This window comes from Dama dama, chromosome 11 (genome assembly GCF_033118175.1).
Source record: "Dama dama isolate Ldn47 chromosome 11, ASM3311817v1, whole genome shotgun sequence".
Classification (NCBI taxonomy): Eukaryota; Metazoa; Chordata; class Mammalia; order Artiodactyla; family Cervidae; genus Dama; species Dama dama.
In genome coordinates, this window is record NC_083691.1 from 3,867,550 (window position 1) to 3,895,400 (window position 27,851).

At 61.9% G+C, this 27,851-nt stretch overlaps 1 protein-coding gene across 6 annotated transcripts; it reads left to right on the forward strand.

The window, feature by feature from the left end:
- The first annotated feature begins 2,995 nt into the window (after positions 1-2,995).
- On the forward strand, positions 2,996-26,477 carry RALGDS (ral guanine nucleotide dissociation stimulator). 6 transcript variants are annotated; one of them, XM_061154319.1, is made up of 18 exons: positions 2,996-3,178; positions 12,650-12,760; positions 14,043-14,236; positions 14,999-15,094; positions 15,731-15,924; positions 16,196-16,506; positions 17,519-17,734; positions 17,947-18,050; positions 18,522-18,606; positions 19,770-19,838; positions 20,244-20,330; positions 20,739-20,771; positions 21,087-21,208; positions 21,398-21,493; positions 21,761-21,962; positions 22,100-22,342; positions 23,504-23,618; positions 25,454-26,477. In XM_061154319.1, the coding sequence occupies exons 1-18, from the start codon at positions 2,996-2,998 to the stop codon at positions 25,630-25,632; spliced, it is 2,640 nt and encodes an 879-aa protein (XP_061010302.1). In that variant the 3' UTR covers positions 25,633-26,477. The 6 variants fall into 6 exon arrangements, with proteins under 6 accessions (XP_061010302.1, XP_061010307.1, XP_061010308.1 ...); XM_061154324.1 differs by having other exon boundaries at positions 22,271-22,342; XM_061154325.1 differs by having other exon boundaries at positions 22,274-22,342.
- The last annotated feature ends 1,374 nt before the right edge of the window (positions 26,478-27,851 follow it).

Genomic DNA, 27,851 nt, shown 5'->3' on the forward strand with positions numbered 1-27,851 from the left:
ATTCCTCTCTGAACATACATGCCCCACCCGTCTCACCCTCCCCTGGGGCTTCCTAGACAGCCTTCTTTGGATCTCCGCTCCAAGCCAAATCTTGCTTTAAAAACAAAAACAGCAAACAAACAAAACCCAGTGTTTATTATGATGTATGTGTGAATACTAAAATATTTTAGAAAAATTAGCAAATTCTGAGATTTAAAAAGAAATGTGTAGCACTGCCCAGAGATTACCACCATTACTTTTGCAAAGTAGGTCCCTGTAGTCATATGCACACGTGTAATGTCAGCTTCTGAAAGCATGTGCTGTATCCTGGGTTTCTGACTTGCCGGCTTCCCCGGTGGCTCAGATGGTAAAGAGTCTGCCTGCAGTGTGGGAGACCCCGGTTCAATCCCTGAGTCGGGAAGATCCCCTGGAGAAGGAAATGGCAACCCACTGCAGTATACTTGTCTGGAAAATCCCAAGGACGGAGGAGCCTGGCAGGCTATAGTCCACGGGGTCACGAAGGGTCGAGACACGACTGAGCGACTTCACTTTCACTTTCATAGCTGAGCATCTCCCTCTGGGAGATGGTGAAGGACAGGGAAGCCTGGCATGCTGCAGTCCATGAGGTTGCAAAGAGTTGGACAGGACTGAGCGACTGGACAACAACTCCCTGTGTGATGGTCCTCCTATGGTGGGTCATGGCACGCGGGGTCTTGTCAATGAGCCTGCACAGAGTGTTTGAGTGAATTCCTTTGAAAGTGAAAGTGTTAGTTGCTCAGTTGTGTCCGACTCTGCGACCCCATGGACTGTAGCCCGCTAGGCTCCTCTGTCCATGGAATTCTCCAGGTAAGAATACTGGAGTGGGTTGCGGTTCCCTTCTCCAGGGGATCCTCCCGACCCAAGGATCAAACCTGCGTCTCCTGCGACTCCTGCATTGCAGGTGGACTCTTTACTCTCTGAGGCCCTGTAGCCTGTAATTTCTTTGGCAGAGCAGTACACGTCCAGAGTAGTCCCTGGAAATCATGTCCCCACTCTGAATGCTTTCTAAGGTTACTTTCTAAGAGTGAGGTTGTCAAATCTAAGGGCATGAGTGTTTTCTAAAATTTTATTTTATTGAAGCAGAGTTGATTTACAATGTTATCTTAATTTCTGAAGTGTACAGCCAAGGGATTCAGTTATGCATATACGCATGCTTTTCCATGGCATGAAGGCTTTTAATGCCTGTGATAGAAACCCTCAAGCTGTCTTCCATGTCAAAGCCTTCCTTGTGACTGAGCAAGGACCATGCACCTGCTGCAGATGTGGGCCGCACATCTGGTGGGCACACAGGTCAGAGGGAGCGGCTGGGGCCCTGCTGTCCATGGATACCTGCGGCGGGGCTCACGGTGGGTGAGCCAGATATATGCTTATGGAATGAGGAGTCCAGACCCGCCCCTTCATTTTGCAGATGGGAAACTGAGGCCCAGTGGTATGGAACCAGTTCTGGAGAGGTAGGTGGCATTGCCAGGGCTGCTGACAGCGACTGCCAACCCCTGAGAGGGCTGAGAACTGAGGCCCGGCGGGGTAGCCCTGGGCTGTGCGTTGGTGTGAGGGAGGGACGTCCATTCACGTCTACTTGCCTCCTCACTGGTTTCTAGAAAGAGCAGCTGAGGCTCCCCAGCCCTCAGCATCCTCAAGGGCAGGCTACCTGGAGACCTCAAGTACTCAAGCTTCCAGGATCCTAGCCGACCAGGCGAGTGGCAGGTGCATGGCTGGCCTGAGTCCCTCGTGATCCTTCACTCTTGAATGTGGACCCCCAAGCTGGTCATGCTGGGTGTGGACTCTTCCCCCTTACTCCCCTGACTGCCCCTCCTCCACCTCCTTTCTGCCGGTACCTTCTCCGGGTAGCCTTAGGGCTGAGATATTCCAGACAGAGGCCCCTCCCCCAGCACCATACCCTGACCCTCAGTTCAGTTCAGTTGCTCAGTCGTCTCCGACTCTTCGTGACCCCATGGACTGCAGCACGCCAGGCCTCCCTGTCCATCACCAACTCCTGGAGTTTACTCAAACTCATGTCCATTGCGTCAGCGATGTCATCCAACCATCTCATCCTCTGTCATCCCCTTCTCCTTCCGCCTTCAACCTTTCCCAGCATCAGGGTCTTTTCAAATGAGTCAGTTCTTCAAATCAGATGGCCAAAGTATTGGAGTTTCAGCTTTAATATCAGTCCTTCCGATGAATATTCAGGACTGATTTCCTTTAGGATGGACTGATTGGATCTTCTTGTTGTCCAAGGGACTCGCAAGAGTCTTCTCCAACACCACAGTTCAAAACAATTGTTTGGTGCTCAGCTCTTTATAGTCCAACTCTCACATCCACACATGACTACTGGAAAAACCATAGCTTTGACTAGATGGACCTTTGTTGGCAAGTAATGTCTCCGCTTTTTAATATGCTGTCTAGGTTGGTCATAATCCTGACCCTCAGGACGGCCAAATTCAGGGGTGCAGGGAGGACCCGGTCCTGGCTCCAGGACTCAGGAGCACATAGCCAGGCCCTTGGCTGAGTGTGTGCGATACAGTGATTACCCGCTGTGATCTTCCTGGATGAAGAAACCGAAGCTCAGAGAAGTTAAGCAACTTGTCTTAGATCACAGAGCTAGTGAGGGGCTTAACTGGAGTCTGTCGCAGGTGGACACACACACACACACGACACGTGCTCTTCCCTAAGACGCAAACAGCCAGCAACACGCGGCGGGGACGCGCGCGCGCGTGCACACGCCCCTCCGGCGTCTCCAGCCCCGCCCCTCTGGCGTCTCCAGCCCCGCCCCTCCGGCGTCTCTAGCCCCGCCCCTCCGGAGAGCCGGCCCCGCCCCCGGCCTGACCTCCGCGGGGCCGGCTGGCGCGCGCAGAGTGCTGGCAGCGCCGAGCCGGGCGGCCCGCCGCTGCCGCCCCCGCTGCGCGCCGGGCCGGCCCCGCGCCCGCGCCGCCCCGGGTCCAGCGGCCCGGCCGGCCGCCCGCGCCGCTTCGAGCCGCCCATGGTGCAGCGCATGTGGGCCGAGGCGGCCGGGCCTGCGGGCGGCGCCGAGTCGCTGTTTCCGGGCTCCCGGCGGAGCCGCAGCGTGTGGGACGCCGTGCGCCTGGAGGTGGGCGGCCCCGACAGCTGCCCGGTGGTGCTTCACAGCTTCACGCAGCTCGACCCCGACCTGCCGCGCCTGGAGGTGGGTGAGCGTCGCCGGCCCGGCGCTTGGCCGAGCGAGGGGTGGGTGGGGACGCAGCGCGCTTAGCGGATCGCTCACCGCGAGTGGTGGTGGCGGTGGCGGTGGTCCCCACCCTCCAGCCCGGGAGTTGCGTCGGGGGAGCGTCCTTCCGCAGAAACTCCAGTCCTCGTGCCCACCCCCAGGGCAGCCAGGTTGGGCGTAGGGGTGGCCGCCCGGCGAGCAAAACAGTTTCGGGACCAGATCCGGCTCTGGGACCCTTCTCTTCGTCCCAGTGCCTCCCCGCCCCGAGCCCAGGTGTACCGGCCCCGCTGCCCCTGCAGCCCGGGCAGACGTGTTCAGAGTCTGCCTTTCCCGGCCGCAGGGCTGGGCCGTACTTCATCCCCGTGGCCAGCCCGGGGCCTGCTTAGGCGGTTTGGCTTTGAAACGCAGGTGGTGCACTAGTGATTAGGGCGGCGGCCTCCGGGAATCCTCAGAGGTGGTTGGGACCACAGTGGCCTTCCGGGCAGCCCCTCCTGGAGGGCAGAAGTGGACTGTGATGTTCAGGGCTGGTCAAAAGGGTGGAGTAGGGGAAGGAGGGAGACAAGCCTCCAACCTTTGGGCCAGGTGTCCAGGCGGGGAGGTTGGGGCAAGGGCCTCTCAGGTGGAGGGGTGACTCCCTTCTGTTTGATTAGAAAATGTGCTTCCACCCTGAATTTGTGAAGGTCGGGTAGGATTCAGCAGGGGGGTGTGCCTCTCGCGAACTCGGTAAGGGCTGGACTCCTGTTTCTAGTGCGCTGTGGGGAGGAGGGGGCCAGTGAGTCATGGGGAGCAGTGCCCTCCTCCTCCCGCCTGACTGCACCTGACTCTGACCCCCTCCCTGGGGCCAAGGTAGCAGAATCCGGGGCTGGGGCCTGAGAGGAGGGAGGCCGTTCCTGGGTCAGGGGGCTCAGTGGAGGTCCTGCGCCCCCATGCTGGTTAGGGCCCTCTTGGTATCCCCCGCGTCGTTGCTTTAGGCCTCGGTGAGCTGTAATTGCCAGCCTGGGTCTTGGGCCTCTCTCTCTGTGTGTCCGCAGTGCCTAGACAGGGTCTGGATGTGTAGTTACCGGAGGATAAAGCATATCTTGTCCAGTGTGGGAGGGGGGAGAGGGGGGAGAAAGCTCTTGGTGGGAGGACGGCAGGCCTGGGAGACCCTTTATCGGTGAGCTTGGCAGGCGGCAGGGCCAGGCCTCTTTCCCGACCCTCATCCACCCACAGCTCTGGCCTTCATTGGCGGCTGGAACGAGACCCCTGGGAGGGTGGGGGTGGGAGGCCTGACACCAGCCCAGCGCTCATCTGACTTTCATTATGTCTGGCAGCTCCTCGGGCTTTGTGTGCTGGAGGGTCCGGCCGGCGCACTCACAGGGGCAGGCCGCCAGGCTGCTTCTCCTCCCTCCCTCCCTCCCCCTGTCCATCTGTATCCCCAAGGAACGGAGGGAGAGTGCAGATCTGAGGCCTGCCCCTGCCCGGGGGTCTGCCTGTCTTCGCCCCCTCTCGCCTCTCCCTTCTGGCCCCAGCAATGGCCTCCAGGCCGCGGCCACTGTTTAGATATCAAAGGGGGAAGCTTCTGGCTTAGTGCAGGAAAGCCAGGGTCCTGGCAGGAGAGAAGGCCACTGCCGGAAACCAAACACAATGACCATTTACTGTGGGCTGGGGAGGGCGTGGGGAGTCCCTGTCCCTCCTGCCAACACCGCCCCCCCACCCCCCGCAGCCAATTTCCTGGTTGCGGTGGCCTGCCAGAGCTGAGGCGGCCGCCTGTGGTCCCTGTCCTGTCTGGAAACCACGAGGCAGTTTCTGTTTCCTCCCCAGTCCCCCTTTTCCTACCAAGCCTCCACCCCGCCCTTCCCTCTTAGGGCTGCCAGATGTCCTCGCACATCTGGGCATCTGCTCGTCATCCTGATTCGGAGCCAAGCCACTGCTGACCCAGCTCAGCCGGCACGGTTCCGTGCTTCGTGGAGGTCCCTGGGCTCGCATCCCCGTCTCTGTGCAGGCCACCGACTCAGCCAGGCGGGTGGGGGGGGGGGTCCCAGAGTCCAGAGCACCTACTGGCTGCAGACATGACTCCCTCATTCGAGCTCACTTTGACCCACCCTCTTGACTACATGCCAAGCTCAGAAGGCTTCCCTCGTGGCTCAGGCGGTAAAGAATCTGCCTGCAGTGTGGGAGACCCGGTTTGATCCTTGGGTCAGGTAGATCCCCTGGAGAAGGGAATGGCAACCCACTGCAGTATTCTTGCCTGGAGAATCCCATGGACAGAGGAGCTTGGGGGACTATAGTCCATGGGATCAGAAAGAGTCGACACGACTGAGCAACTAACAGTGGAGCTCAGAGAAGTGGAGTCGAACATACACACAGCCAGTGAGAGCGCAGCCCGGATGTGAACCTGGGCTGTGTTCTCTGCTGGGCGCCTGTTGTGTACACGAGCCCATGGGGATTGGAGAAGGACAGGGCTGAGTTCATGGTGAGATCATTACAAGCGTCCCTGGAGGACGGGGGAGCTGTGGAGGGGCCAGAACCAGGCCCAGGCAGCTCAGAAGCCCCCATGGTCGGTGAAGGGTAGGGGTGCTTAGAGACCAGAGGTATGTGAAAGTGCTTTGGGCCAAAAGACACGGGGGAGAGCTTCAAGGAAGAAATAAGCCCACAGCTGGATCCCGAGAGTTTAAATAATATCTCATATGAGCCTGCACTTGGTGGGAGGCTCTGTGCTGAGTAGTGTGCATGCATGGTGTCTCTTTGGGGTCACGATCGCCCTCTGTCCATTTAACAGATGGAAGAACCAAGGCACTAAGTTGCACAAATCACCAGTAAGTGGCAGGGGCAGGATTCTGACCCCAGGCAATGAGCCTGGAAGCCCTGAGCTCAGCGGGGGCGTGGAATGAAATGAGGAGGGCTTCAGAGACTTGAAACCACTTCCCATGTTGCTTTCCTCCTTAGGAGAAGAGGCAGGAGGGGGCCATCTGGCTGGTACTGTGTCTTTGTTCCTTATCTGGGGGAGGGACTTCTCCACCACTGGTCTGGTCATTTGTCTGGAGGCTCCAGGATGGCCCCGGAGCAGGAGTGAGTGGTGGGGGTCAGCGCTGGAAGGAGTCAGCCCCGTGCCCAGTCTGGAAGTTAACTGTTTGCGGCAGTTAGCCGTTTGCAGGCCCTGTCTTCGTTGCTGGTGAGGAGTGTTTGGAGGGGGACGTAGCACGGGCCACCCACAGCCCTCGAGTGGCCAGTGGGGCGGTTTCAGGAGGCTGCACTCGGGCGGTCAGGACCAGCTGCCCGGATGGTCCCCACATGTGGCACCGTGCTGCCCAGCCTCCCAGACCCAGAAGCGCTGCATTATTGGACCTGTGGCTCCAGCGAAGTCACTGTCCCCAACCCAGTCCTGCGGAGGTGGGAGTTGAAACCGGCAGCCCGGTGTAGGAGTGGGTCTCTGAGTGGCCCCAGTCTCCATCTGTTGGCCAGCCTGCGACGGGGGTGGGGTAGGGTGCTTGGGAAGCCAGGCACGGGCACCAGCATGGGGCCGGGGTTTGAGCAGCTCTTGGGAGCAGGTGTGGCCCGGCATTTTCTTCGACACCCCCCCCTGCCCAGGGAAGCCTCAGATGCTGGCACAGCCAGTTCTGTGGTCTCGCCTGGAGGCGTGATGTTGGCCTTTTGACCCCGGGGGGAGTGCCACGTATGCCGGTCCAGACTTGGGCTCTGAAGGGAGGAGAGCTGGGCTGGAAGCCCGGCTCAGCCCCGCACAGTCCTCGACCTGCTTTCGTTCCCTGAACCTCGGTTTTCTTATCTGTAAAATGGACTTGATGCCACTTCCTCCGCTTCAAGTTCTGGCAAGGCCCGAACAAGACAGGCAGCCTGACAAAGCGGTCCCCACCAGTGCCTGGCGCCGTGTCAGCGCCGGCCAGGCGTGCCTGCCACCATTGTGTCTTCTGACAAGGTTCCAGGGGAGTGCCTGTGCCCGGGGCTCCAGGAGGACACTGGCTGGCCCGGTCAGCGCGGTGCTTCCAGGCCGGGTTCTTGCAGCTGACCTTGGGCCGTGGCTGCCTTGGCCATCCCGGGATAGGCGCCCCAACCAGGCCGGTCTCCGTGGAGAGGTGGGGGTCTGAGGGCACTGGGCTCTGTTGTGCCCCCCCCCCCCCACCTGCTGTGTGATCTGAAGAAGCCTGTCCCGTCTCTGGGCTCCCTGCAGCTTCTGTCTGAGCAGGGGCTGGACTCCACGTGGAGGCTGTGACTGGCCGTGGCAGCCACAGTCCAGGTAGAGCACGGAGGCCTGGGTGTTCTTCACGGGACAGCGAGGGCCCAAGCCGGGGTTCAGTCCTGCCCTGGCTGCCTCTTCCTGGCTCCTGATGGCAATCAGCTCCCACCTGCAAGTGAGGGTGTCAGGAGGGTTACGTGTGATGGTGTGCGAGGGGCCTGGCACCCAGGAGATGCCCACACAGGCTGGATGCTGTGGCCCGTGTTGGTATTGTCAGCCAGGTCTGCCCAGCACAATCCACCCCCACCCCCGACAGGCGCCCCTGCCCTCCACTGCCACCAGCCATGCCCCCTTGCAGGCCTGGTCCCTGGAGGCCTGACAGTCTGAAGCCGGACAGGGGTCTGCAAGGCCAGCCTGAGGTCTGGTCTCCCCGCCCCCTGGAAGCACGTTTCTCTTCTAAATGCTGATGAGCAGCGAGGCTTGAGCTGGCCGGGAAGATTCTTGGGAAGATGGGTCAGCCTCTGTGGGGCTCAGCCCAGGCCAGTCCCCAAATGCCAGTTTCTGGGGTCACTAAGCTCCCTGGTTGCCCTGCCACCCACGCACCTCGTGTGGTCCCCGCCCCACCGCCCCCCCCCCCCCCGCCCCGACCCCGCCGCCATCAAGGCCGCCTCTGGGGTGTGGTACCTGGGGACCAGGAGTGTTGCCCACCTCTATCCAGCACTGACCATCCGCCCACAGCAAGGTTCTATTCGGGCCCAGGGTGCAGGCCACCCACCTGAGGTGGGGGCAGGCCGGGGTGCGAGGCCCTGTTGCACACCGGGAGGGTCGCGCACACTTGGCATTTTCGTTCTCCCTGCCTTGTTGGACACACATTCTGAGAGGTGAACTGGGTCCCTTGACCGTCTCCCTGGGCCTCAGTCTCCACCTCTGTAAAATGGGTGTGCAACTTTGCCTGGGTTCCTGAAGGCAGAGCAGCTGACTCTGATGCTGATCACTCTCGTGTCTTTCAACAAAAGGCATTCCAACAAAAGGCTGAGAGGTCAGAAAGCCACAGGCCTGGTTCCCTCCTCCTGGCACTTTTAGAATGACCCGCTGTCCCTTTCACCTGGCCCTCCCTCAGGTTCCCTGGGCGTCTGGCAGGTCTCCCAAGAGGTTTTCCCCGCCCCGTGTCCCGCGTCTACGCGCCAGCAACAGTGTCCTCACGCCCCATTCTCAGCGCTTTGTATGCCCAGCGCCCAGCTGGTCCTTCCTCACGCTTGTCCCTTCTCGTGACCTCACCACCTCACCCTGTTTGAGTGCTGCTGCCCTTGGCCCATCTCTCAGACAGGCTCACTGAGGCTGGGGGCTGCGGGACTCAGCCAAGCTGGGAGCAGAGCCCTGCAGGGGAAGCAGCACTCTGGGGCCCAGCGGGCACTGGAGAGGGGCCTCGTGTGCCCAGGGCTGCAGGGTGCTGGTGAGCAGCCGGCTGAGGGCTCAGGGGACCTCTGTGACTCAGTGGCCCTCAGCAACAGCTCAGTGGGGTGCCTGAGGTCCCTGAGCAGTGAGCTTGTGCATGTGGAGGCCAGCACCACCCCCTTCAATCAGCCTGACCTGAGCGAGACCAGGTTTCTCCTTGTGCAGCCCCCGCCCCCCAGGGGTGTTGGGAGGGACAGGGAGACTGTAGTGTGGTTTCAAGCCTTCCTTCTCCACCTGCCTCCCCCCTTGGCCAGGTCTCCTGGGGCAGGGAGCATCCTGCAGCTGGAGACATCCATGGGTCTGGAGGCCCCGCGTGGTTCTGGTGCAGTTTTCGCCAGAAACGAACAGGCGAGCTGGAGTGCAGGGGTCCCCGGGGGGGAGAAGGGCTGCCTCCCCGTGTGCAGGCACGAACACCTTCCTGCGGGAGACGGCAGGGCTGGGAAAGGCCCAGCGGGCCCCGTCAGGTCTAGCCTGAAATACGGGTGGGATCAGCTCCTGGCTGATCCCTGTTTTTTCTGCCTCGAGGTGCTCGGCCTGCAGTCAGCTGGGGCGCAGCACCTTGCTGCCCCTCACCCTAAGAAGGCTGATCAGGTGGTGCCCTGACTTACGCCACCACCCCGGCAGTTTCCTTCTCCCTGGGGCTCCGGGCTGTGCTGAGGGACGGGGTGGGGGGTTGCTGTGGGGCACGCTGGTGCGTGCCCTGCCGGCCTCTGCTCGCCAGGGCCCAGCAGTATCTCACCACCCTCCCTCCAGACCCAGGTGGTAGAAGACTGGGCAGCTGCCAGCTAGGTGCCACAGGGCCCCAGGGACACGTCTCTGGGTGCCTGCTTGGGGCGGAACGGGAGGCGCTGCCCTCTGAGGACACGGCCGCCCTCGTGGGGCTGTCTTCCCCTGCTTCCCAGGTGGCTCAGTGGTAAAGAATCTGCCTGCAGTGCAGGAGAGGCAGGTTCGATCCCTGGGTGGGGAAAGTCCCCTGGAGAAGGAAATGGCAACCCACTCCAGTATTCTTGCCTGGGAAAGAAAGTCCACAGACAGAGGAGCCTGGCAGGCTACAGTCTACAGGGTCACAAAGAGTTAGACGCGATTGAGTGACGAACACTCATTTTTTTTCAAAAGCTCGGGGCAACGCTATGGACACCTCCCCTCAGGGCATGTGCTGTTTGTTTGCCCACTCCCTCCCCCTGCAGCCCCCCAGCCCCAGCCAGAGCATGGGGGGGAGCTTGGTGTCGTCCACACGGGCTCCCAGTTCCCACGCTGCTGCGCTATCTGCTCTGCTAACAGGATGGGTCACCTTTGGGGGCCAGGGCCCTGCCCTTCCTGCCCCAGGGGGTCCCAGGGCAAATGCTGTTGGCCATTCCCCTCCTCTGGCCCTGGAAGAGCAGTGGGAGCGGGCAGCCGATGCCCTGCTCGACCGCTTTGTGCCGAGGCCCCCGGCAGCTCTCTCAGGAGCCCACTCCGCTGTTGTCTCTCAGTAGTTGGTTTAAATGGCGCCTGCTCTCTGCGCTGCTTCGACAATCTGGTTTTTTTTCCTGCTGCTGCTGTGAAGCGACCCGAGGGGACAGGGTGGGTGGGCTCCGCGGGGCTGGTGCAGCTCCCCACCTGTGCGATGGGGTGGTGACCCCCCCTTCCCGGCATAGCATGTGTGGCGCTCAGCGTCCCGCCCCGCCCCCGACCCGGCTGGCGGGAGGGGGCCCCTCGGGTGGGGGCAGGGCTGGAGGATTACACGATACCCGGGCAGGGCCGGCCAGCTGCTCCGCTGCCCGCCAGGCCTGTGGCTCACTCACTGCGGAGCTGCTATTTAGACCCGCCTGGGGAACGGCGAGGCCTCCCCAGGGGTCGGCCTGACCAGGGGGTGCTTCCGTCCAGCGGGCCTTGTTGGAGCCCCGCTGGGAGCTGGGTGGGCACCCTCCGGGTTCAAGTCCAGCGCCCTCTGGCAGGCACGTCTGGCAGCTGCCGGCGATTTGCGTGCTCAGGACACTGTCTGGCTCCTGGCTGGACCAGAAGTGGCTGGAATCCCCGGGGGAGGGACAGGCCTTTCCAGGGTGGGTGGCAGCCTTTGTGGGAGGCAGTCTCGGATCCCCCCCCCCCCCCCCGAGAGCCCCCAAGGAGACGCAGAGGTGGGTGGACAGGTGGATGGCAGGCCCCTGACGTCACCCAGCACCATGGCCTCCTCTGGGCGGGGGAGGGGTGTGTGAGGCCAGGGAGGACGCTGGGCATCTGTTTGGGGTTTTCTGCTTCAGGACGGGGATTTCTCCTCCGGATGGCAGGGCTGGACCTCCCCAAGTGTGGGCTGTGGGGGTGTGCGGGGTGGGAGGAGGTGCCTGGCTGGGGGAACCTCCGCCTGTGGGTTCCCCGCTGACTTCCCAGAAACGCCTGGCTCTCTCTCCGGAGGAGGCGAAGGGTCGGGAGCCCCGGCGTGTTGCCCTGGCTTTCCCGTTGGTACGATGCCGGAGTGGGAGGGTGGCCCCAGGTCAGAGGAAGTGGCTTTCCGGAGGATGGCTTTCCAGGCCTCCCGGAACCCTCCCAGAGCCCTGGAGGCAGGAGGTGAGAGGCCCAGCCACCCGCCCGCCTCAGCCCTGAGCCCAGGGGGTACTGATGTCCGGTGGTACAGCACCCTGAGCACCTGGTTCCTACCCGGGGCCCCAGCTGAGGCAGCTGGCTTTAGAGAAGGGCTGTTGGCGGGGCCCAGGCTGAGTCAGCGCTTTCACTGGGCCTTCTCTGAGCTCCACGTCCACCCCGAGCGGGGGCAGTGACCCGTGATCCCAGTTACCAGCGTTGACCTTGTGATTGATGGCCCCGTGTCAGCGAGCACCTCCCTGCTTCTCCCTCAACTCGCAGAGCTCTCTTTACTCCTAGCCACTCCCCACTCCGCCCTCCCCCACTTCAGGCTAACCTCATCCCTGGTCAGGAGCAGTGGGAGAGGAGACGGGGTAGACCCCAGGGCAGCAATGACCAAGTGGCCTTGACCAGGCCTTGCTGAATGCCCCCTCTCCCCGCCAAAGCCTGTCTGCCCTGCAGGAGGGGCGGCCACCTTTTAAAACAAGGGCCTCTCTGCCCGGGGTCCAGGAGCTGCCAGATGACCCACCCCCCCACCCCACTCCTGGTCCAGGGCGAGTCCTGTGGTGTGGGGTTCTGTGGAAGTCTGGGCGCCAGCCCGGATGCCGGCAGCGTCACCCTTCTCATGCTGTGCCCATGCATGTGAGGACAGTCAGAGAACTGGGAACTCCTTGGTTGCGCAAGAGGCACAAGGCCATGAATGAGCAGAAGGGGAAGGAAGCGCCTCTGTCTGTGGCCATCGAGGACGCCCGCACTTGCCGCAGAGCTGGGGCGCTGACTCCAGGGCAGGGGTCGGCTGTGGAGGGGGGCCCCGGGGAGGGACCAGAGTCCCCTAGGGGCAGTTGGCCGAGTCAGGGCCTTGGCTCCCGGGTCTGCCGTTTATTTGCCCACAGGGCTGTGCCCGTGGACGGGTGGTCCCTCCCAGCTCCCTCCGCTGCCGTGTACTCGCCTGTGAAATGACCAGTAACTGTTCTCGTCTCAGGGCTGGGGGGCGGCCACGGCCGGATCAGGCTGCGGTTGGAACCTTGGTGGGTGCGTCTTGCCCACAGCCGCCGTGGCTGGCGGGGTGAGGACGCAGGGGCTGGGGGCAGTCCCCACCCCTCCAGCTGTGATCCCGTTCCATTCTGGACTGGAGGTCCCTGTGGCCACCCCCCTTTGCCTCATCCGGGGACAGAAGGTGACACGGGGGTGTCCCCCCTGCCCACCGCCGCACAGCCGGGCAGGCCCTGACACCCCCGCCCGGCGGCCGGGCACTGTCTTTGCAGAGCTCCACACAGGAGATCGGCGAGGAGCTGGTCAACGGGGTCATCTACTCCATTTCCCTGCGGAAGGTCCAAGTGCACCACGGCGCCAACAAGGGCCAGCGCTGGCTCGGGGTGAGTGCGGGAGGGCCCGGGGCCCAGGGGCCACTCCGCGCGGCTCCCTGCCTGGCTTGCCTGCCAGAAGGCCCCTAGTCCTGCTCCCACAGGGATCTGGGCCCCCACCCTGCTCCCCACAGCCCAGCCCACAGTTCACTGCTCTCTTATTTGTGTGAAACATCAAAAAGACACTTTCACACTCTTTCCCTTCATGTTAGGCCGGGATAGTAGGGTAAGGGAGTTAGAGAAGGCAAGGTTCGGAAAAAGATTGAGACCGGCAATTTACAGGAACGGGTCGCCTTTAATGAGGCGAGAAGGGGCAGCAGTCAGATTAGTGAGCTGCTAAGAAAAGAGTGAGTATATAGAGGCATGTATGTGGAAATCTGCTGTCTTAGGGGGGCCTGTTCTTCTCCAGGGTTGTTACCCTACAGGGATTATTTATGCATTTTGCCCCAGGTGTTGTTGCCTTTTTTCTTTTTCTCTTTTTCTATTGTGGATAATCGGGAGGTGTCCACCTTTATTTAATTGTTTTACTGTTTGGCCACACTACGCGGCAGGCATGCGGGATCTTCGGTCCCCAGTTGGGTGGGTTGGTTCTGCGCCTTGTGCGTTGGAAGTGTGGAGTCTTAACCACTGGGCCGCCGGGGAAGGCCCTGCCCGGCGCTGTCGTGGGTGCCCAACAGCCTGACCGCCCTCCCACACCTCTCCAAGCTTACATCATTTTACTTACTAGGGCTTTTTAAAAAACAAAAACAACCCCGAAGGGCTCAGGTTACTGTATGTGTTCTCCACAACCGCTATGATGGAGCCCAGCCCCACAACCCCTCCAGGTCGGAGCAGGGGCCTGGAGGAGGCACAGCCTTTCGGAAGGGAGACCGGTTTCCACCGTGACTCAGGCTTTCGCCGCCCGGGACCTGGGCAGAGTTCCTTTCTGCGGCTGTTTCCCCAGTGCTGCACCAACAGCCTCTGCGTCCAGAGATACTGCTCCCAGTACCCAGGAGACAAGCCTCTGTTTTCTCACCTCTAAAATGGGTCTGTTTTGCCAGAGCTCATGGGGATGATACTCTTCATATTGACGAGCTATGACCACTACTCAGCTAACAAAATGACCTCAAGGAGTTGTTTTTCATCATCCCCCACCTTCAGTCCAACCTGAGACCCTAGTTCCGTTCGGGGCACTCACGTTCGCTTCTCCGGCCAGAGGTCACCAAGCACCTGGGCCTTCCTCTGAGCTCCAGCCACGCCCCTGCCCACCGCTTGGGCTGCAGCTGACCGTCCATCCTCCTTTGTCTCACCCCAGTGTGAAAATGAGTCGGCCCTGAACCTGTACGAGACCTGCAAGGTGCGGACCGTGAAGGCGGGCACGCTGGAGAAGCTGGTGGAGCACCTGGTGCCCGCCTTCCAGGGCAGCGACCTCTCCTACGTCACCATCTTCTTGTGCACCTACCGAGCCTTCACCACCACCCAGCAGGTCCTGGACCTGCTGTTCAAGAGGTGAGCGCCCCGCTCCTCCCTGCCCCCCCCCGCTGGCTGTGTGTCTTGGGGACGTCACTTTGCCTCTCTGAGCCTCAGTCTGCTCCTGTGAAAGCCAGCTGCAGGAGGCCTGGCCTCACAGCGCTGGCAGGACCGTCAGATTAGCAGCCTCACGCCCGGCCCTGTGGAACGGGCTGCTGAGGGTTGGCGGGGTTTTAATTACGGTGTTCCTCCACCGTGAAGGGGCTTCCCTGGTGGCTCAGTAGAGAATCTGCCTGCAATGTGGGAGACCCAGTTCACTCCCTGGGTCAGGAAGATCCCCTGGAGAAGGCAGTGGCTACCCACTCCAGTATTCTTGCCTGGAGAACCCCATGGATAGAGGAGCCTGGTGAGCTACAGTCCATGGGGTTGCAGAGAGTCAGCCACGACTGAGTGACTCACTTTCACTCTTTCCACCCATGAAGAAGCTCTCTGCCTCCAACCCTGGGGTAGAGCCGTCTTCCCATTTGTAAGGAAGTTCAGGATCCTGTCTCGGGGCCCCCTCCTGGGATTGGCCAGAGCAGGGATCGCTGGGGGCTGGCAGAGGGCCCCGGGCCACTCAGGTGTCTATAAGGTGCTGGTTGGGGTTCATTCATTCAGCAAATCCATATGAAGCACCTACTGTGTGCAGGCACTTTTCTGGGCTTTTGGCTTAATTCAGGGAAGGGGGCAGACAGGAATCCTGCCCTCCCAGGCTTCCATGCGAGTCGGGGGGTCAGCCAGTAACGCTGGACGTCATAGCAGGTACGGTAGATGTGACGCCCTCACGGCCTCCTCTAGATACGGGTGCATCCTTCCCTACTCCAGTGAGGACGGCGGACCCCAGGACCAACTCAGAAAGTGAGTGCACCTCGGGTCTGGGGGGAGGGTCTCCTCTCTACAGGGTGGGGACCGGCGGGGGCTGAGGCTGGGGAGGCCTGGGCAGAACCCTGGCTCCCCCCTATTTTGTGATTCCCGCTGGAGGGCCGAGGTCTGGGCGCTGCTCCTGCAGGAGGAAAGGGGTTGGAGGGCTGTGGCTGGGGTCCCGGGTCCCCAGGAAGCAGAGGGGGAAGGCAGGGCAAGTTCAGGTGCAGGAGGCTCGTGATGGCCGGGCGGGGGGCTCTGCTTGTCCCCTCCTCCCTCCCATGTGTGTGCAGCACCTACTGTGTGCGGCACCTACTGTGTGCGGCCAGGCCAAACCAATGAACAGAGCAGGTGTGGCTCTCCCTGCCCTCCTGCAGTTCCCTTTCCAGGGTGAGGGGCCCAGAGTGGAGGTGGGGGGCAGACAGGAGTGAGTCAGGGTCCCCCAGGAAGGGAGAGGTGGTCACCGTGGACAGAGGCCTCCCTCCTGCCGAGACTGCCCGCCCCCACTGCCGACCAGGCCTTGGCCTCCAGATGGGTGGGGTGGGCCCAGAAGCCCAGCCCCAGGGGTGTCGGGGAGGGCCGAGAGGAAGGAAAGGCCAGGCCCCTGACTCTGCTGCCCGCCCGCCCCACCAGTGCCATCTCCTCCATCCTGGGCACCTGGCTGGACCAGTACTCGGAGGACTTCTGTCAGCCCCCCGACTTCCCCTGCCTCAGGCAGCTGGTGGCCTACGTGCAGCTCAACATGCCCGGCTCCGACCTGGAGCGCCGGGCCCACCTCCTCTTGGCCCAGCTGGAGCACGCGGACCTCGGCGAGGCAGAGCCAGAGGGTGAGGAGGGCGGGGTGGGCGCTGGACTCAGGGGCGCCCCCAGGGCAGAGCCAGAGGGTGAGGAGGGCAGGGTGGGCGCTGGACTCGGGGGGCGCCGCCACAGCAGCTGCTGGGCCAGGAGCAGAGACTGGCCTCAGACCGCCTGTGTGGGGACCACCGCCGGGGACAACATCCTGTTTTGGGCCTTAGGGCCGAGGCTTCCCTGGAAGGCAGGGGCGTGCTTTCTGTCTTGGAAGGGCAGATGTGACACTGACCTCTTCTCCTCTTGCAGCTCTGTCCCCAGCTCCAGTTCCAGCTCTGAAACCAGCTGCTGAGCCAGAGCCCGCCCTAGGCCCAGACCTCGAGCCAGCCCCGGCACTGGCCCCGGAGCCAGCCCCGACGCCAGCTCCGACGCCAGCTCCGACGCCGCCTCCAGAGCTCGAGCCGGCTCTCTCGCAAGCTCTAGAGCTCGGGCCAGCTGCAGCCCCAGAGCCCCCCTGGCCTTTGCCCGTGGCCACAGAGAACGGGCTGGGGGAGGGGAAGCCCCACCTCCTGGCCTTCCCTCCTGACCTGGTGGCGGAGCAGTTCACGCTGATGGACGCGGTAGGCAGCCCATCTTGACAGGGGTGGGCGCGGGCACCCCTTCCCTCTGGCCTCTGCCGCCCAGACCCTCCAGGCCCCGTCCAGAGCAGGTGGTGGTGGTTTAGTCACTCAGTCGTGTCCAACTCTTGCAACCCCATGGACTGTAGCCCACCAGGCTCCTCCGTCCACAGGATTTTTCCAGGCAAGAATACTGGAGTGGGTTGCCATTCCCTTCTCCAGGGGATCTTCCCCACCCAGAAATTAAACCTGGGTCTCCTGCACTGCAGGCAGATTCTTTACCAACTAAGCTACGAGGGAAGCCCGGAGCACGTGTCCCACCCCAAGGCCCAGTGCCACCATCACACACGTGTCACCTGGGCAAGGTTCCCAGCCCCACAGCCTCGGTGGCCTCCAGGCTGTGGCCCTGGGGCCCTGCCCTCCACACGCATTGACTGTGGATGTCACTGGGTGGAACAGTCGGAAGTTGGGTGGGGTCTGGCCCCCTTGGGAGGGGCGAGGAGGGCTCACTGAGGTGCTGCCAGCTCCCGGGACACCCCCCATCCCCCGCCCCGGGTCTGCTGAGGAGGCCTCCCAGGCTTCTGCATTTATTAGGGATCTGATGTGTGTTAGAGGCCAGGGCAGGCAGCAGACAAGGGCTGTGGTTGTAGCACCCAGGTGAAGCTGCGTCGGCAGAGGGGACAGGCCTGAGCCATGACCCAGGGCTAAGATGCCACTGGGCTGGGCAGGCGTGAGCCTTTTCTGGCCCTGAGTCAGGATGGGCTGGGGACAAGGCCCAGCAAGCTCTCTCCTGCCAGTTTCATCCTGGGTCATTGACCTGCTGGGCACCCCCAGTGAACAGGGAACAAAACCTTGAGATTTCACCCGCCAAGCAGCTACCCACCGCACCACCTCCCCAGCTTTCTGAGCTCCAGCTCTGACCAGGGACCCCGTGGCACCCCGGGAGGCTGGGGGGGACCTGGGGTGCTGAGTCAGGGTGCGGCAGAGCCGGGTGACCCTCCCCCGCCCCCCCCAGGAGCTGTTCAAGAAGGTGGTCCCCTACCACTGCCTGGGCTCCATCTGGTCCCAGCGGGACAAGAAGGGCAAGGAGCACCTGGCCCCCACCGTCCGTGCCACCGTCACCCAGTTCAACAGCGTGGCCAACTGCGTCATCACCACCTGCCTCGGGGACCGGAGCGTGTCGGCCCGCCACCGGGCCAGGGTGGTGGAGCACTGGATCGAGGTGGCCAGGGTACGCACGCCCTCCAGGGCCCGGCGACCCACCCACTTCCACCCCGGGACTGAGTTCAGACCTTCCCCCTGGGGTGGGGGGCGTTCCTCACAGAGTCCCAGGGGCACCTCCCGGGGCGTCCGTCTCTTCCGGGAGGGGGCTCCCCGCCGAGAGGGGCCAAAGCCGGAGCAGGAGGGCTGGGCCCCCTCACGGCCTGTCCCCTTGCCCCCCAGGAGTGCCGGGTCCTCAAGAACTTCTCCTCCCTCCACGCCATCCTCTCTGCCCTGCAGAGCAACTCCATCCACCGGCTGAAGAAGACATGGGAGGAGGTCTCCAGGTGGGCAGGCCTCTCCCCGGAGGGGCTCCAAGCTGGAGCTCCAGGGGCCCTCCCGCGGGTTCGGGGGTCCTCCCCCAGTGAGCCTGGAGCTTGCCAGAATGTGCGGCCTCCTGGGGCGTGGGGTCCCCCAGGGCCCACTGGCCTTAGGCCTGCGGTTCTGCCTCGGGATTCGGTTTCCTTCTCTGGCGGGTACTGGATTGAGCCTCCCTGGAGGTTTCTTTGTGTTTACTTCACAGCCACACAACTCTGTCCACTTAATATCAACACAGGGCCCCTTAGTCTAACGGGCATGGGGGGCCCGGGTGACCCACAAGAGGGCCTCCCCAGGCACGTGGAGCCCTTAGTGTGCAGCGGAACCCTGTTTGAAAACCACTGCCGTGCAGGCAGAGGGAGTCTCTGGGTCCTTATATGATTTTGCCCCCGTGCTAACCCCACCCCATGCCATTCCCCACTTTCTCCTTCCTCCCCCAGGGACAGCCTCCGCGTCTTTCAGAAGCTGTCGGAGATTTTCTCAGACGAGAACAACTACTCCCTAAGCAGAGAGCTGCTCATCAAGGTAGAGGAGGGGGTGTGGGATGGGGTGGGGGGGCTGACGTTCCCATTGGAAGTTTCTGTGAAAACTGCTCCTGGGGTCTGTTTGGCCCATGGGCCATTGTGGGGGGGCACTCTGGGGACAGGAGGCCCTGGTCCAAGGAGGGCGCGGGCCAGGGCTGCTGCAGAGCTCTGGGGGGGTGGGGGCGAGGTCAGAGTCCCCTGGGTCCTCGCTGGTTCCCCCCAGGCCCCCAGGGGTGGACGGGATCCAGGCTGCGGTCTCCTCCTGCCCCAGCCCAGCCTGTCCCCAGGAAGCCAGGCGCTGCCGCTCCTCTGTCTGCACTGCCCCCGGGGGCTGGGCCCCCTGCCCTCTCAGGGACTGTCCTGCAGGGGCTTCTAGCCCAGAATCCCAGTGAGCCGGCCCGGGAGGTGGGCCTGGAGGCTGGGGGCTCCTCACGCTGTCCCAGGGCAGACCCTGCCGATGCATCCCGTGGACACTTCTCGGATTCTCACCACGGGGCCCCTCTCGGCCGTTACAAATACCCCAGACGGCTGGGGGCAAGTGCAGGGGGTCCCCGTGTTCACCGGGGCCCCTCCACAGAAGCTTCCGCAGAAAAAGGGAAGCAGAGTGGCAGCCCCAGCTCCCCCTGTCAGAGGTGGCACGCAGGAGACCCCTCCGGAGTGGGCGAGGGCGCAGTTCTGTGCCGGAGACATCCAGATGGGCTCCAGGCGGCTCTGGCGCCTTCGGCACGGTGGACACCCCGCCCCAGCCAGCCCCCAGAGTCCCAGTCCCTCTCGCCAAGGCCTGCCTGAGCTCTGAGCCCAGGACCTGCTCCCTGGAGGGCAGCGGTGGGGGACGGGGGCGGGGGGGGGGGGGGGCGGTGGCCAGATGCCTGCTCTCCTGAGTGCATCCGAGATGAGGGAGATGGGGGTGGGCAGCACAGGTGATGGAGGTGTGACCCAGTCCTGGGAGACCCCATGGGGCAGGTGTGGTCCTCTTTCCAGATGAGGAGACAGGCCCAGGTTCCCACCCCATGAGGGCCGGGTCAGGGGTGCAGTTCTAGAAGCCGGGTGTGCTGGGGTGGCTGGAGCGTTTGTGCCAGTGACCAAGGCCAAGGTGGGTCTGCTGGTGACGTAAGGAGGGGGATGGGGCAGGAGGGCTCACCGACGCTGTCCTCGGCCCTGCAGGAGGGGACCTCCAAGTTTGCCACCCTGGAGATGAACCCCAAGCGAGCCCAGAGGCGCCCGAAAGAGGCGGTGAGCATGCTTGAGGCTGGGGGCGGCGGGGGAAGCCCCTTGAGCCCCGCTCCTGGGGCTGCGTTGCTGGACGTGCCTGTTAGCTAGACCCCCTCCAGGCCCTGGTGGTGTCCTGACCAGCTGGTGTCCCGGGGGACTGTGGCCGCCAGAGCAGAGTCCCAGAAGAGCTGGCTCAGTGGGGTTTGGTGGTGGGGATGGGGGACAGGGGCCAGGGACCGTGTGATCTGGGGGGATTTGCCACATGCCAGCCTTGAGGGCGACTAGAGGGAGTTTGGGGTCCGCGGACCCTGGGAGGGAGTTGCGGGAAGATGATAAAGGTGCCCAGGGTGCTCCAGGTGGGGGCCTGGGCGGGGCTGGGGAGAGGGGCCTGGGGCCTTACTCATCACCCACCCCCCCATGTCCCAGGGTGTCATCCAGGGCACCGTTCCCTACTTGGGCACGTTCCTCACGGACCTGGTGATGCTGGACACTGCCATGAAGGACTATCTGTATGTGAGTGAGCCCAGGGGCTGGGCTGGGCTGGGCTGGGGCCCCCGGGCCCTGCACTCAGCAGAGGGCGTGCCTCGTCTCACGAGAGCCCCCGGCCGCCCCTGTGTCCGGGAGACACCCGCCTATCTGCCGGTGGGTGGGGCTTGGGCCGCAAGGGGAGCAGGCTACAGCCCGTCCCGCAGGCGGTGGCTGTGGGTGGAGAGAGGCTGGGCCCTCCTGCCCAGGGCCTCAGTCTCCCCGCCGTCGCCAGACCCGGAGCCTCGGGCCACCGCCCTGATCCCACCCAGGTCCGGCTGTGTGCTACGCTGCCCCCTGGCGTTTTTTTCTGGGTAGTGCAGCCTGAGTGGGGGTGAGGGGGTGGTTGTGAGCAAGGGGACCCTTTCTAATGGATGCTGGCTGTCTACTTTGCAGGGGAGACTGATCAACTTCGAGAAGAGGAGGAAGGTGAGTGGCCGCAACCTCACAGGAAGGGGACAGGTGTTAGGGGGCTAGGGAGGTCAGAGTCCCACCCATTTAGAACACCTGGCGCCACCGTCCCCCTCCCTGTTACATTTTGGAGGAGAGTTGGATCCGGAAATGGTGGGGGAGCTTCTCCCACAGGAGGGTGGGACAGGAAGTCGAGTCAAGAACAGCATCTGGGGGGCTGTTTGAACCCGGCTTTGAGGACAAGGTGGGAAGAGGGGACCCAGAGGCTGTCCCAGGCCCGGCCCCCTCACCCACCCCAGCCGTCAGCATCCCATCCTTCCCTCTGGCCCCCAGGAATTCGAAGTGATCGCCCAGATCAAGCTGCTTCAGTCGGCCTGCAACAATTACAGCATCACACCCGAAGAGCACTTCGGGGCCTGGTTCCGGGCCATGGAGCGGCTCAGCGAGGCTGAGAGGTGAGTCTGGCAGGGGCTCGCAGGCCGTGGCCAGGCCACTCCCGAGAGCCTGTGGACTGGGGTCCTGGCCAACCTCCGGCTCTGCCGCTGGTGACAGCCGGGCCCCTGGACTCCCTCTGCCGGACAGGCTCAGGGTCAGAGCCCCGAGTGTGGCTTCTGGTAGCCTCACAGCCCTGCTCTGTCCTGTAGCTACACATTGTCATGCGAGCTGGAGCCCCCCTCCGAGTCGGCCAGCAACACTCTCAAGGTCAAGAAGAACACGGCCATCGTCAAGCGCTGGAGCGAGTGAGTGCCCGGGTGGTGGGGGAAGGCTCTCTTGGGGTGAGGGAAGCTTTGAGGGGAGATCCAGACAGCTGGCAGTGAGATCACAGCTCCTCCACTTACAGCCCTGGGACGGGGCCATCTGCCTCACTCCTCTTGGCCTCAGTTGTTGCCTCTGTGAAATGGGTTGATGTTAAATGACCTGTTGGAGGCTGGAGCCCATGGGGTGATTGCCTGAGCACCCAGCACAGAGGGCAGGGGACAGGACAGTAAGCCAGCCGTTCTGTGCAGCCGCCAGGCCCCCAGCGCGGAGCTCAGTACCGGCGGCAGCTGCCACTCCAAGTCCTGTGACCAACTCAGGTGCGGCCCCTACCTCAGCAGCGGGGACATTGCTGACGCACTCAGCGTCCACTCGGCCGGCTCCTCCAGCTCTGACGTGGAGGAGATCAACATGAGCTTCGTCCCAGAGTCCCCCGACGGCCAGGAGAAGAAGGTGACCATCCCCCCACTTCCCCAACAGCCCTTCCCAGCCCTCGGTTCCTAGGGCCAAGGTCCCCCGCTCCACGCTAGAAGCCCCTCCCGCGCTGGACGCTGGCCTGGGGCACCTGCTGACCGTGCCGTTGCCCACAGTTCTGGGAGTCGGCCTCCCAGTCGTCCCCGGAGACCTCCGGCATCAGCTCGGCCTCCAGCAGCACGTCCTCCTCCTCAGCCTCCACCACGCCCGTGGCCAGCACGCGCACCCACAAGCGCTCCGTGTCCGGGGTCTGCAGCTACGGCTCCTCACTGCCCCTCTACAACCAGCAGGTGGGCGACTCCTGCATCATCCGGGTGAGCCTGGACGTGGACAACGGCAACATGTACAAGAGCATCCTGGTGAGTCGGAGGGCCCCCTCGTCCTGCCGGGCAGCAGACCCGTATTGACCACCGTGGTCATCCCTGCCCCCCTGGAGCTGGCCTCCCTGTGGGGTGGGGAGGACAGAGGGCCAACCAGATGCAGGACTGAAGAGACCAGTGTTGGTCACCAATGGTGACCAGTGCTGGGGGCGGTGGACCAGGGGTTTCAGCAGCAGTGGGGCAGGGCCTCCCTGGTAAAGGGTCTGAGTTGGGGAGAGGCGTGTGCCTGGGGCTTGGGGGGAGCAGCAGGAGGCCCTGGGTGAAGGAGCCGGCGTCAGGGGACAAGTCGGGGTCAGGGGAGTGTCAGGGGCCTGGACCTGCGGGGAGGGAGGTGGGAGCCCCTGTAAGCTGGAGCAGAGGAGGACCAGCAGTGACTTTTGGCTTCTCCCTGGGGGATGGGCAGGGAGGCCGGTTAGGAGGCTGCTGGCGCTGCACCAGGCTGGTGGCCGGCAGTCTCAGACACGGGATATAATTAGAAGTTCTGACATCTAGCCAGCGGGAGTTGCCCGCAAACGCTGTATGTACTGGGGGGCAGTCACTGGGGGGACTCTTCTCATTCTCCAGAGCTCAGGCTGCTGATGAGCCATTTGCACACCCCACGACCCTTCCTATCCACCCCCACTGGGTCAGGAGTCCCTTTATAACACCATCACCTTTGTCACCCTGTGTCCAAGGCCTGCCTGTGATCTGGTCCTCGGGGTCGAGGCAGCAGGGGTCCACACTGTCCACCGCTACAGCCTCCAGGCCGCGCAGGCCTGGCACGGAGGCGGCCACCAGGCATCCAGCCGGCTCCTCCTCTCTCCCCTCCAGGGCAGGACTAGATGCTGTCTGTACCCAGACCACGTGGATACCGTTGACCTGGGTGGGCAGGGTTGAGGGGAGCAGCCCCCCAGGGGCAGGCGGTTTCCCTAGGTGGTGTGGCAAGTGGGGGCAGGTTTTCAGGAAATGGGAGGCAAGAGTGATTGGGAAAGACCCCTCGTCATTGCATGGAGGCCTCCCCAGAGGAGCAGGAAAAGCTGGTGTGACCCGCATGGACCCAGCACCCGGCCAAAGGCTGTGAGCCGTGCGCACTGCGCTGACACAGCTCTGAGGGCCCACCCCAGACCCCTGCCCTGACGGCCCATCCCCTGCCCCATCCAGGTGACCAGCCAAGACAAGGCTCCGGCTGTAATCCGCAAGGCCATGGACAAACACAACCTGGATGAGGACGAACCCGAGGACTATGAGCTGGTGCAGGTTATTTCGGATGATCGGAGTGAGTCAGGGCTGGCCGGGTGGGTGCTGGGGCAGGGGAGAAGTGGGTTTTGTCCAGACACTGACCTGCCTAGGGTCTCCTTATGGCCCCTGCTGGCCGCTGGGCCCTGTCTCCTGCCCCTTCCTGGCCGTGAACAGTCAGTGGGAAACCCCGATCAGCGCGGGCATTGTTGAGGAAGGGAGAGAAAAAAAGGCTTTTCTCCTGGGGCCAGGCAGCCACATGGCTGAGCCCACAGGCTGTTCGAAGAGGCACTTTCTGGCTGAGATGGAAAATGTGTCCTTCGGGGAGAACCGTGCCGGCCGGGGCCAGAGCCTCGACTCTGTGAAAGTCCACGCACGCGTGACCCTGTCTAAGCCTGTTCTGGCTGCCGTAACAATGTACCCCCGCTGGTGGCTTCTGAGTCCCGGGTCAGCGTGCCAGCGTGGTCAGGTTCTGGTGAAGGCCCTCTTCTGGGTTCCTGGTGTCCCCTCACAGTGAAAGGGGGTAGGGAGCTCTCTGGGGGTCCCTTTTATAAGAGCAAACGTCCTCCTTCATGGGGCTCCACCCTCATGACCTCATGGCCTCCCAAAGCCCCCACCTTCCAATCCCATCACCTTGGAAGTTGGGATTCCGGGGAATTTAGAGAGAACACAAATTTGAGCCTGGAGCAGATGCTGAGCTCAGAGACTCTGGGTAGAAAGGGGGACGGGGAAAGGATCGCAAACAAGCAGACTTGGAGCCAGGCAGCGTCGGCTTGGAGCCCTCAGGCGACTAACTGAAGCCTTTGTGCCTGTTTTCCCGTCCCGACATGGAGATGGAATAGGCAGTGAGCTGATCCATGTTTATATGGATTACATGCTCATGTATGCACGAGTGCCATCAACGCGCCAGAACTGCAAATATTATCGTCACTCTTAGCCTCTTTCCCATGAGCTGATCACCCACGCATAGCCATCACCCAGTTAGCAATGACCCCCACAGTCCCTAGGAAGTGTTATTAGTTGCTCAGTCATGTCTGACTCTCTGCAACCCCAGGGACTGTAGCCCGCCAGGCTTCTCTGTCCGTGGAATTCTCCAGGCAAGAATGCTGGAGTGGGTAGCCTTTCCCTTCTCCGGGGGATCTTCCTGACTCAGGGATCGAATCTGGGTCTCCTGCACTGCAGGCGGATTCTTTACCATCTGAGCCACAGTCCCTGGAAGTTATTTTCTAAATCCTCTCTCACCTTCTTGCCCCGTTTTAGGTGAGGTGAACAGGGTGGGTGGGACTCGCCCCTCTTACAGAAAAGGAAGACTGGGGCTTAGCCAGGTTGAGGACCAGAGCACACCTTCCAGCCCAGCTGTGGGGAATAGCTGGCTCAAGGCAGAGGAGGGGGTGGGAAGCAGAGCCAAGAGCAGCTGCCTGCTGGGGCCCTGGGGCCCCGGGGGCATGGAGGCCTCCCTGAAACCCTGCGCTGGGCCAGGGGCAAAGCCTGCCCTTCACAGAACCCCAGAACCCTTTCCTAAGTTGGGTGGGATTCAGGGGAGGTGGTCTGGGCTCTGGAAAACTTACTCCACCTGGAGAATCCTGTTCAGTGGAGGCAGCAGGGGACAGAAGGGGGCGACCCTTTGCCAGCTGCAGACTGAGGTGGGGCTTTCTGGAGTCAGAGCCCATCTTTAAACAAGAGTCGTTGGTTTCCATCACTGCCTCAGTAAAACATCTCAGGCAGTGTCATTAAGAGGGGCCCTTGGTGGCCCTAGAGTTGCAGGGGGGCGCCTCATGTCTCTGGATCAAGCCTGCCCTGGGGGGGCTCTCCAGGGGTGCGGTGTGCTGTGGGGTTCCCGTAAGCCCAGCTGACCCTCTGCCCCTCCCCGACCAGAGTTGAAGATCCCTGACAACGCCAACGTGTTCTACGCCATGAACTCTACCGCCAACTATGACTTTGTCCTAAAGAAACGGACCTTCACCAAGGGGACAAAGGTCAGGCATGGAGCCAGCTCGACCCTCCCCCGCATGAAGCAGAAGGGACTCAAGATTGCCAAGGGCATCTTCCCTTAGCTGCCAGCCACAGAGCCACCCTTTCCAGGGTCTGGCTAGCCAGGCAACTAAGCACTTAAAGACTCCAGTGAGCCAGGCCAGGCGGACACGTCTGCCCGACCCGCCCAGCCCAGGCCACCTCCAGACTCATTTCACCCCAAACCTCCCCTGTTGCCGGGATTGACGCCTGCCTGCCGATGGGCTGACCTGGCCTCCCGTGGACCACTCGCTGCCTTAGGTGCCTTCTGCTGTCTGGAACCAGAGGACTAGCTGAACCTTTGCCAAGGAGCGCGGCCAGTGGGCGCGGAGCCCTGCCTGCCGCCGGGCCCGGGCCCCCCGCACACCTCCCGCACGCCCTCCCAGGTGTGGACCACTGCCACCTGTGCCCGTGAGCACCCCAGGGCACCCACTTCTCCACCGGGTCTCACCACTGCAGTTCTCTTCTCCCACCACTCTGGCCTTGTCTCAGGCTGCACCAAAGATTCCATCATCAGGGCCAACCGAAGGTGAGGGAGTCTCACCCACTGCCCACTCCAGCCCTCCCCCGGGAGAGGAGAGAGAGAGAGAGACCCCCTTCACGGACCAGACTCTCTAACTGGTGAGTGAGGATGGTCTCGGGCGAGTCCCACTGATGTCGGATCTCCTGACCCTGCAAGTGCTGTTCGCCGCTGCATCCTGGGCTTAACGAGACCACACGAGACAGGGGTTAGTGGGAAAAGGAGGGATTGGGGGGAGGGGAGGGGGACTGAATATTTGTATAAAAGGTGAAAAAAAAATGTTTACCAGTTGGGGAGGGGCAATATTTATTTGTTGTAAATAGCAAATGCTAGACTTGAATCTTATATTAAAATCCTGTTTCTACTATAGCCTGAGAGTTGTGGTGAATTTGTTCTTTTCAGGGCCCGTGCTCATTTAAATGAGACACAGGCTCTCACGTTCTGTGTTCAGATAGGAAATCTGGCAGGGTTATTGGTTTATTTTGTGCAGGAAAAGCAAGAAGGGCCAGCCAGCCTCCTCAGGCTCACTTTAGGAAACAGAGACGTTCACCTTTCGCAGACTGTATATTCACTTCAGTGTCATTAAACTGGGCCACACGCTGAGACACCTCCTCAGAACCCCTGGTATTTGAATTTGGAAGTGCTTTCACATGGCATAACAACAACCTATGAAATTCCAGTGTTTTTAAAAATCACATTTTGATGGCTCGGAAGGTAAAGAATCTGCCTGCGGTGCAGGAACCACAGCAGATGCAGGTTCAATCCCTGGGTTGGGGAGATCCCCAGGCATAGCCAATGACAACCCACTCCAGTATTCTTCCCTGAAAGAATCCTACGGACAGAGGACCCCAGGGGGCCACCGTCCACAGGGTTGCAAAGAGTCAGATGCAGCTAAGCACAAGAGAAAGTGACAGCATAAGGGACAGTCTCTCCACGGAAACAGCGATCAGGCTGGGGGAGGAAGCTATCAGAATCAACACTTCTGGGGCTCAGCAATGTTATCAGACATGACACCCAGGAGAGCGCTTGAAGAAAGGTGATGCTGCTGGACTTCAGCTGTTACGGACCTCTGCGCCAGGTCACACCCCCGACCCCCTGGGACAAGGGGGCAGAGGATGCAATGACTACACACACAACAGGGAATACAGGTCTTGCAAAAAGTTTGGGAAAGTGACCACAGAAATGGAAAACAGCAGCCCCCAGGCAACAAATGCAAATCCCGAGGAGGGGGAGAATCTGCTTTCCAGAGCTGACATATTATAATACTCCACATTCAGTTCTCAACAGATCACAGACCATATCAAGAAACCGAAAACAGGGCTTGTTCACAGGAAAAAAGGAATTTGACAGAAACTACCTGAGGCAGCTCAGATATTAAAATAATCAAAGACATCAAATGAACTGTCTTAAATATGCTCAGCTGAAAGAAACCATGGACAAGAAACTAAAGGAAATCAAGAGGACAATGTAAGAATAGGGATTTAGTAAAAAGGTAGAAATGATAGGGACTTCCCTGGTGGTACAGTGACTAAGAGTCCTCCTGCCAATGCAGGGGACACAAGTCTGACCCCTGACCCAGGAAGATCCCACATGCTATGGAGCAGCTAAGTTCATGTGCCCCAGCTGCTGAGTCCGTGGTCTAGAGCCCACAAGTTGCAACTGCAGTGCCCGTGTGCAGAAACTACGGGGCCCCTGTGCCGCAGCCACTGAAACCCACACACCTGGAGTCTGTGCTCGGCGACC

Excerpts from the sequence above, each read along its gene's own strand:
- RALGDS (XM_061154319.1), top strand. The coding sequence starts at position 2,996 with ATGGTGCAGCGCATGTGGGCCGAGGCGGCCGGGCCTGCGGGCGGCGCC. Across the intron at positions 15,925-16,195 it reads CGGCGAGGCAGAGCCAGAGG|CTCTGTCCCCAGCTCCAGTT; the intron begins GTGAGGAGGGCG and ends CTCCTCTTGCAG. Across the intron at positions 21,209-21,397 it reads CGGCTCAGCGAGGCTGAGAG|CTACACATTGTCATGCGAGC; the intron begins GTGAGTCTGGCA and ends TCTGTCCTGTAG.